Here is a 9,794-nt window from a genome sequence, read left to right on the forward strand (position 1 = left end):
CACTCTGGGGCCCCAGGGAATCTGGAAGGCCGTTGTGACACTGTGGCCTCGTAGAAACAAGGAGTCCATTGTCACATTTTGGGGCCCCATGGAACCAAGGAGACCAGTGTGACAGTGTAGGGCCTGGTGTATCCAAAGGGACATTGTGACACTGAGGGGCCCCTTGGAACCAAGGACATCTTTGCAGATGACACCAAGCTGGATGTGCATGTTCATCTGCTGGAGGGTAGGAGGGCTCTGCACAGGGACCTGGACAGGCTGGATCCAGGGCCCAAACCCAACAGGGTGAGGTTTAACAAGTCCAAGTGCCGGGTTCTGCACTTTGGCCATAACAACCCCTGCAGCGCTACAGGCTGGGGACAGAGGGGCTGGACAGCAGCTAGGCAGAAAGGGACCTGCAGGGACTGATGGACAGCAGGCTGGACATGAGCCAGCAGTGTGCCCAGGTGGCCACGAAGGCCAATGGCTCCTGGCCTGGATCAGGAATGGTGTGGCCAGGAGGATCAGATCTGCTGTGCCAGCACTGATCTACCCCAGCTCTGCACACAGACATTGCTGCTGCAGCTCCAGAGAATGCAACAAAAGGGCATCTCTGCAGAAAGCTCTTCTGGGAGATCCTTTAGTTCCTTTAAAGCCACTGAGGTCGCAGCCCCTCATTGACACAGTCTGGCACAGGGAATGTGGGGAAAAGGAAAATGAGAAATGGCTCAAAAAATTACATTAATTGTGGAAAATATGAAAAAAGAAAAACAAAGGAAAAAAATCCCCACAACTAAACCAACAAGAAGTACCAAAGATGGCTTTTATTACAAGTGATTTGCATAAATTGACCAGCAGTTTAATGTCCCTGAAAGCACCCAGTCATCAGTCTCCACACTGCAGCCTTGAGCTCCTGGTTCCTCAGGCTGTAGATGAGGGGGTTCAGGGCTGGAGGCACCACCGAGTACAGAACTGACAGGGCCAGATCCACGGATGACGAGGACACGTAGGGAGGCTTGAGATAGTAAAATATACCAGTAGTGAAGAACAGAGAGACCACAGCCAGGTGAGGGAGGCAGGTGGAAAAGGCTTTGTGCTGTCCTTGCTCAGAGGGGATCCTCAGCACAGCCCTGAAGATCTGCACATAGGAGAAAACAATGAACACAAAAAAACCAAGTCCTAAACAGGCACTAACAGCAATGAGCCCAAGTTCCCTGATGTGAGATTTGGAGCAGGAGAGCTTGAGGATCTGGGGGATTTCACAGAAGAACTGGCCCAGGGCATTACCATGGCACAGGGGCAGAGAAAATGTATTGGCTGTGTGCAGCAGTGAATAGAGAAAGGCACTGGCCCAGGCAGCTGCTGTCATGTGGGCACAAGCTCTGCTGCCCAGGAGGGTCCCGTAGTGCAGGGGTTTGCAGATGGACACGTAGCGGTCATAGCACATGATGGTCAGGAGGAAATACTCTGCTGAGATGAAGAAGAGAAAGAAAAAGAGCTGAGCAGCACATCCTGTGTAGGAGATGTTCCTGGTGTCCCAGAGGGAATTGTGCATGGCTTTGGGGACAGTGGTGCAGATGGAGCCCAGGTCGCTGAGGGCCAGGTTGAGCAGGAAGAAGAACATGGGCGTGTGCAGGTGGTGGCCGCAGGCTACGGCGCTGATGATGAGGCCGTTGCCCAGGAGGGCAGCCAGGGAGATGCCCAGGAAGAGGCAGAAGTGCAGGAGCTGCAGCTGCCGCGTGTCTGCCAGTGCCAGCAGGAGGAAGTGGCTGATGGAGCTGCTGTTGGACATTTGCTGTGGCTGCACATGGGCACCTGTTCATGGAGAAAGGACAGGGACAAGTCAGGAGAGGCTGCTTGGAGCCAATCCTGGGCCATTCCCTGCAGCCTGTTCTGCTGGGACTCACCCACCCTTGTTCCTGCTCTGGGAAAACCTTCACCCAGGTCCCTGCCTGAGCTCCAGCTGTGCTGGCTGAGTGTGCCAGAAGCAGCCAGGCCTGTGCGTGGGGGCTCTCGAGGAGCCATCCCTGCCCTGCTGCCCTGGGTTTGTGGCCCTGTGGCAGAGGGACAAGGCTGGATATTCAGGATTTGTTAGGGGAATCATTCCTACTGCAGAAAACTTTGGTATCATCTGCACTCCCAGGTCTACGGAATGGCAGGAGTTGGTTTAAGGAAATGTTTTCCTACCCACACACCATTTATGGCTCTCTGAGGTCAGAAATCCCCAGCATTCCTACTGCACTCAGAGTTTTCTACTGAGAGATGTGAGAGGCAAAGGATTCCCTGTGGCTGAGGGAAGGTGAGGGGCTGGATGGGTTTGTTCACCAGAACTGCTCTGTTCAGCCCCCTCTGCTTCCCTGAGCATCTCCCTGGGCCTGGACATCCCCTCCTGAGAGGTGCCTTGTCCCTGCCAGCGCTCACAGAGCCCATCCCACCCTGTGTGCCCTCGGCCCGGCCCTACAGAAACCTGCCTGTGTGCAGGGCCCTGGCTGGGGCAGGCTCTGTGTGCAGCTGGGCAAGGGCAGCTCAGGAGAGCCCTGCTGGGCCCTGCAGAGGTGATGCTGCTGCTGCCCAGGGCTGAGGAGTGGCTGAAGGCCCTTTGGGAGGCTCCCAGCAGAGACACTGACCACCCAAAGTCACAGTTCTGGAGTCTCTGTAAATGTTCAAACGTGACTTTGATGATCCTGTGTGTCCGTTTCAACTCAGAATGTTCTGTCATTCTGGGATTTCAATTCCTGTTCTGCTTCTTTCAACCCCCTGTTTTTCTATAATTAAAGGACAAAAAAAGCCCTTCCAACAGTATGAGAACAGTAAAGTAAAAACCAGACCTTTATTGGAAGCTTCCAGGTGTCCCAGTGGGGATGAGGCACACCCGGCCCCTGATTTCGAGAATTCATTAAGGTTGATTAAATAGGATATTTAACAAGGACATTTGAAAGGACATTCACTTGTCTCAGTTACACACCCCAGGCTCAACACATTGGAGTAGGTCCAAGGACTATTTTCCCCAGCTTTCGTTATCACTGCTGGCATACAAAAAACAAAATGTTCCTGTTGTAGGTCCTCATCCTGTTGAAAAGACTATATCATATTCAAAAATGTATTTATACAGTCAGTTTATTTTTCTAAATTCTAAGAGAAACCATAAGGAAATGTACTAGAGTTAATTAAATATTATAGATATAGAGGTATATAATAACACTTTAATAGTGTTCAGTAAGAGTTTAAGAGAGCTAATCCAGAGTTTAATAGCAATAATAAAGGATTATAGTTTTCTAAGTATATACGTATAATCCTAGGCTTACCTTCTTTGGGGAGTGTCCTCTGGAGCTGTGCCCAGGCTGGTCTGGAGCTGGGAGCAGCCCTGCCCCAGCCAGCCCCTCTCAGCAGCAGCACCTGCCCTGCTCAGGGTGGCTCCTTCCCCCCACAGCTCCTGGCCAGCGCTGGGAGCAGCTCCAGGGCCGGCTGAGAGCTGTCCCTGGCAGGCAGCAGAGTCCCTGGCCCAGCACAGCGCCCTGGGCTGCAGGACCCTGCTCTGCAGGACAGCCCTGGGCACCCCTGGCTGCTCTGCAGAGGAGATGAGCAGAGAATGCACTCACAGGGTCTGTGGTCATTGGCATGTTCCAGCTTTAGGAGATCTCTCCAGGAGCTGCAGCTGCATTGTCCTACAGCCAGAGGTTCCTGTGCCAAGGGCTGGCAGTGATTCTGCCCCAGGCACTTCTCAGCCCCTTCCCAGCCCTGACTGATTGAAGCTCTCTGTGCCTCTGTGCTGTGCCCGGGCTGGCTGCAGGCAGTGCCCCAGCCCTGCTGGGCTGGCAGAAGAGCTGCTCAGCAAGAGAAATGTGCTTTTGAAGCTCTGCTTGGTTACCAGGATCACCCTCTGTGCCAGGAGCCCGGCCCAGCTCAGCAGCACAGACACAGCACAAGGACTTTAATGACCCTCTGGGGCTTTGTGCTCAGGCCCTGAACATCAGGCCCTGAGAGGGAGCTGCAGAAACCTCTCCAGAACTCAAAGTCACAATCCAACTCCAAAGTTTCTCGGACTTTTAATGGGTCCCACTGAGGGACACAACTGAGAAAGTGTCCCCAGGCCCCAGGCAGAGCAGAGAACTGGAGGCACTGATGCCAGGTGGGGACAAAGAGAAGCCAAGTCTTGGTGCCCTGGGGCACAGCAGGGTCTGTGCCACCACGGGCTGTGAGGAGACACCTTGTCCTGAGGCCCTGGGGCCTCCTGGCACAGCCCCAGCCAGGCTGGGCACTGTCAGCCCCTGGTCCTGCCCTCAGCATCCCCCCCATGCCCACATCCCAGTGGCCTCAAGGATCTGCTGGAAGGAGTCCCTGGGGAGCCTTGGTCAGGAATGGCCCTGGGGGCTCCTTCATGCTCCCAGGGATTGCAGGTTTTTTCAAAGGAATTTGGCTTTTGCTTTTGACTTGGAGTTACTGAGAGCTTTGTGCAATCATGGCCTCCAATTATCTGCTGTAATTAGTCCCTGGAGAGGCTTTGTCAGGAACAACGCTCATTAATGCTTCAGGGTACTTCAGTTGTTTTAAGGTTCTTGGTGTTTCCCTTTTGATACAGACTCTGTGAGAGGTTTGTGCAATCATGGCCCCAATTATCTTCTTTAACGAGTCCCTTGAGAGCTTTGTACTGACACTCAGTGGGGCTCATGAATACTTTGAGATACTCAACTTTTTTTAAGGTACTTTGGATTTTTCTTCCCATACTGATTGTATCTGAGAGTTTTTTGTGCCATTCTGGCCTCCATGTCTCTCGTCCAAAGAGTCCATGAGGAGCCTGTGTTGGGGATGGACCTCAGTGGGTCCCATTAATGCTTTGGGACACTTTGGGTGTTTCTTCTTTACTTTGACTCCTGGAAAGGTTTGTGCAATCTTCTCTCAGGTCCTGAGATTCCAGAGCTAACCTCCAAATTCACCACAGGGTTCATTAGGATCAAGGAAGTCGTGACAAACCATGACTCTGCCTTGATTTCCCTCTTGTCTGGGGAAGTTCATCAGGAAGTTTCTGTAGTGGTTTAGTTTCCCAGTTTGAAATTTCTTGGCCAATGCATCAATCAGTGTGGTGGTTTCAGTGCTGGCTAATTACCAGTGCACTCACTAGAATATACTTATTCATTTCCTGCTGTGAGATAGGATTAGGAGAAAGGCAAAGTAGGCTCAAAACTTTAAAGGGGTAAAAAGTTTAACAAAAACTAAAAGAGAGCATGATAAAGATCAGAACAAAACTTTGAGAACACTCCCCCTCTCCATTCAACCTGACAATGTAAAGAGACAAAACCTAAAATTTTCAGTGAGTTTTCCTCCTCTAGAATAGTCTTTCTTTAATTCACTTAGCAAGAGAAGCTCCTCTTCTTAATGTTATGGAGACTTCTCCACAAGAAAACAGTTATTTCATGGCTTTTCATTTCCGTGAATAACAGCTGACTGGAAAAATCTGGTGTTGTGAAGTCCCTCCCATTTTTTCACAGCTTTTCCACAACTGTGTTTATGGGCCATGTCAGCTTATGGGGTATTAGTTTCAAGATGAGCTGTTTAAGAGCAAAGGTTCTCTTCATCTCTTTCTGAAATCATCTTCATCTCTGGGAACAGAGATCTTCTCTCCCTGAGGGCACAAGGTCTCATCACTCTTCTCTCTTTCTCTTTCAAACTTCTCATGGGATCACAGCTACTGCAACATTTCCTTACTTTAGCATGGAGGCCTTTGCTGAAACAAGTCATCTCCCCATACTTTTCAATGCATTATAGGGAAAAAGAGAGTCTGATGTATCCATGACATCCTTCTCCACAGCTTCAGCAGAGGATTTCAGCCCCAAGATCAAGGCATCTCCTCATCCCTCCCATCTGGGTCTCAACTTCCTCTTCCCTGACCTCGGTGTGTTCATGTTGCTCCTCTGTGTGCCTGCTCTGTGTCCTTTTCTCTCACGGGAAGGAGGATGGCAGCACTGGCAGAGTCAATATCTGCCCGGGGCTGCAGATGGTTCTGTGAGCCCATCTGGGCTCAGTGGCCAATTCTAATTTTGGCCATGGTTCCTGGACATGAAAACCCCTTCTTTTCCATAGGAATGAAGGAACAGAATGCCACTGCTTTAGGGGCAGATGAGAGGTGACCACCAGAGGCAAAGGCCAGCCAGACCTGCCAGATTCTGTTCTTAGAGATACCCTTACAAATAGGAAATTTTTTAGGAAGGATACGAATTTTGGCAGTGGGCATCTGAAAAGACAGACGGTTCTTTTCCATACGAAGGAAAGCACTGAGCCCCAGTACTCCAGGAGCTGATGAGAGGCAGCCCTTGGCATTCCAAGATCAGCCAGACCTGTCAGGTGGCCCCTGGGAGGCCAAGCCAGCCAGACCTGTTCCATGTTCCCTCACTTCCATGGGGCCCCACAGTGTCCCAATGGTCCCTGGCTTCCAGGAGGCCCTGAGGTGTCACAATGCCCCCTTGGTGACACCAGGCCCTGAAGGGTCCCAATGGTCTCCATGGTTCCATCAGGCCCCACAGAGTCATAATGGTCTCTGGGCCCATGAAGCCCCATGGTGTCACCATGGCCCCTTGGTTCCACGGGCTCCAGTGGTGCCACAATGATCCCCTTGGTTCCATGAGGTGCCCACAGTGTCACAGTGATCTCCATGGGAAGGAAAGAACCGAGCCCCAGTGTGGCAGGGGCAGCCGCCAGAGGCCAAGGCCAGCCAGACTTGACAGTACTGGCAGATTTTGCCTGGCAGCAACCCTTGGATATAGGGAATTTTAGAGGTGGGATCCCAGTTTCAGATATGGACACCTGGAGAAGGACAGTTTTTTCCATAGGAAGGTAAGCACAGAGCCCGAGTGTTTCAAAGGCAGAAGAAGAAAGGGGTGGCTCCTGGGAAGCTCAGCCAAACAGATCTGTTCTTCCTGGCATCATTTGTCATGGAGGAATCCTTGGATAGATGGAATTTGGGAGGAGGAATCTCAATTTTGATGACAGTCACCTTGAGATAAAGGACAGTTATTTCCACTGGAGGGAAAGCACCAAGCCCCAGTGTTTCAAAAGCAGATGAGAGGCAGCTCCCAGGAGGCCAAGGGCAACCAGACCTGTCTGTCCTGGCAGCTTTCGTTTGGTAGCAATCCTTGGATGTACAGAGTTTTGGAGGAGGAATACCAATTTTGGCCATGGCCCCTGGAGGAGAAGGAGAGTTCTCTCCCATAGGAAGGAAAGCCCAGAGCCCCAGGGCTTCAGGGCAGGTGAGAAGCAGCCCTCAACATGCCAAGGTGGTCAGGTGGTCCCCAGGAGGCCCAGACAGCCAGACCTGGTCCATGTTCCCTTGGTTTGGTGGTGATGCCTTGAGAGGCTGCCTAGAACAGAGCTAGGCAGTGTTAAAGGAATAAAGCAGGTATTTATTAAAAGGCCTTCAAGGGATACATCTTGGGCAGTACAAGAGCCTGGCCCTGGCTCCATCCTAGATGGAGTCCAGGTCATGAGTTTTCACTGGGGCAAACAGGGGGATTTGGTCTGGCAGGATGTGTAAAACAATCTCCTGTAATATCTACCTGTTCTCACACAGAGCACTTGGCTGCAGGGACACATTCCCATCGTTCCTGGCCAGGTTTCAGGATTCAAACACTGCTGTCCTTCCCAGGAGCTGTTCTTCATCTGCCTCGGGAGTGCCTTTTGGCCTCTGGACCCACACTCTGGCTCCAATATTAGCACTGCTGGATCCAAAGCCTTTATCTCCACCAACAGCAGTGATTTGAGGTGGATCTACTTTTTTCCCAATTGTTTTAAACACTGACAACATCAATAATTGTGCTACCCTGTCATGGGGTTGAATAATCCAATCTTGTTCACTATCCTTTAACCAAATTACTTCATTTTCCCCTTGATAATCTGCATCAATTCCTCCTCCCATGGCATGAGCACTTTGCAAGGCCAAGCTCCAGTGAGCAGTTACCAAACCAAAGTGTCCTGGAGGAATCTGGATTCCTGTTCCTGCATTGTTAACTCTCCTTTGCTTCTGAATTATCCTGACTAATTCCAGTACATGAAGGTCCAGTCCTGCAGCCTCTGGGCTGGCCCTGCCAGGGCCATCACACCCAGAACAATTTCCCAGGCAGTCCCAGTCTCACTGTCCAGGGCTGTATTTGCACATTGGGAGCAGCCGTGCACAGCCAGGGGGTTTCCATTTCCCCAGGGGCCATTGTTAAGGGCATGGAGCACATCTGGAGATGGGTTCTCCATGGGGACAGGTTCCCAGCTCCTCATTATTTAACTGCTCTTTTAACAACCCCTTCTCTGACTCCTCCTCCTCTTTATCCTCTTCATCTTCCTCCCTCTTGTTCCCATCTTTGTCCTCATCCTCGTCCTCATCCTCGTCCTCGTCCTCGTCCTCGTCGTCCTCGTCCTCCTGCTCCTCTTCCTCCTCCTCCTCCTTCTCCTCCTCCTCGTCCTCCTTGTCATCCTAGTCCTCCCCCTCCTCTTCCTCCTTGTCCTGCTCATCCTTATCCTCCTCCTCCTCCTCATTTTCCTCCACAGCCTCATTCTTATCCTCTTCCTCCTCCTATTCCTCCTCCTCCTCCTTGTCCTCCTCGTCTTCCTTGTCCTCCTCATCCTTGTCCTTTTCCTCATCTTTGTCCTCCTCCTCCTCCTCCTCATCCTCCTCCTCCTTATCCTCCTCATCCTTATCCCCTGCTCCTCATCGTCCTCCTCTTCATCCTCATTCTCCTCTTTCTCCTCCTCCTCATCTTCCTCCTCCTCTTCCTCCTAATTCTCCTACTTCTCCTCCTTCTCATCTTCCTCCTCCTTTTCCTCCTCGTCCTCCCCATCCTGCTCATCCTCATCCCCCCCATCTTTCTCCTCGTGGTCCTCCTCATCCTTGTCCTCCTCCTTTTCTTTAGTCTCCTCCTTGTCCTCCTCCTCCTCCTGTTCATCTTCCTTCTCCTCCTCATCCTCCTCATCCTTGTCCTCCTTGTCCTCCTCATCTTCATCCTTTTCCTCATCCTCATCCTCCTCCTCCTTGTCCTCCTCATCCTTCTTCTCCTCCTCCTCCTCGTTCTCCTCCTCCTCCTCGTCCTCCTCATCATCCTCCTTGTCCTCGTTCTCTCTCTTCCTCCTCCTATTCCTCCTCCTCATCTTCCACCTCCTCTTCGTCCTCCTCCGCCTCCTCCTCCTCTTCCTCTTCCTTGTCCTCCTCCTCCTCCTCCTCCTTATCCTCCTTGTCCTCATCCTCGTCCTCCTCGTCCTCCTCCTCCTCTGTGTGTGGTTCCCAGGATTCAATGACTCTAGGATTCCAGGAACCTGGAACTCTGGGATTCCATGGCTCTGTGACCCCATGGATGGATTCAGGACTGTCTCCAAGGCCACGAGGGAACGTTGGTGCCAGTGGGAGGGGCTGCAGTGCAGGGGCACCAACAGCTGAGAGGCGACTGCAGCTGCTGCTGCTGCTGCTGCTGCTGCTGCTGCTGCTGCTCCTGCTGGTGCTGCTGGCAGGGGCAGGGCCCTGGTGTGGCTGAGCGTTGCCATCTCAGCCTGGGAGCTCCTGGGAGCTCAGGACAGAGCCAGGACTGACCCAGGTTGGCACTGCACTTGAGGACAGACACAGAGAATGGAAAGTGCCCATGGAGTGGTTCCAAGCAGGTCTGTGGGAAGGCTGAGGGAGGGAGGATGAATCCCCTGCCCAAGGCTGCCAAGGGAAGGCTTTGGGAGGTAAAGGAAGCCTTGACCTGACACTAAGTCCTTCAAGGGCTCAGTTGCCCACGCTGAGCAGGATTTCATTGGGCTTTGTCTCAAGGCAGTGGCAGGGTCAAAAGGGGTGGGAGCAG

General features: G+C 52.1%; 1 protein-coding gene across 1 annotated transcript; it reads right to left on the minus strand.

Annotated features, from left to right (window-relative positions):
• Positions 1 to 668: 668 nt before the first annotated feature.
• On the minus strand, positions 669 to 1,771 carry LOC146764050 (olfactory receptor 14A16-like). The gene has a single exon (XM_085565601.1). The coding sequence runs from the start codon at positions 1,769 to 1,771 to the stop codon at positions 839 to 841; it is 933 nt and encodes a 310-aa protein (XP_085421727.1). The 3' UTR covers positions 669 to 838.
• Between the last annotated feature and the right edge of the window lie 8,023 nt (positions 1,772 to 9,794).

This window comes from Lonchura striata, chromosome 36 (genome assembly GCF_050655825.1).
Source record: "Lonchura striata isolate lonStrDom1 chromosome 36, ASM5065582v1, whole genome shotgun sequence".
Lineage (NCBI taxonomy): Eukaryota > Metazoa > Chordata > Aves > Passeriformes > Estrildidae > Lonchura > Lonchura striata.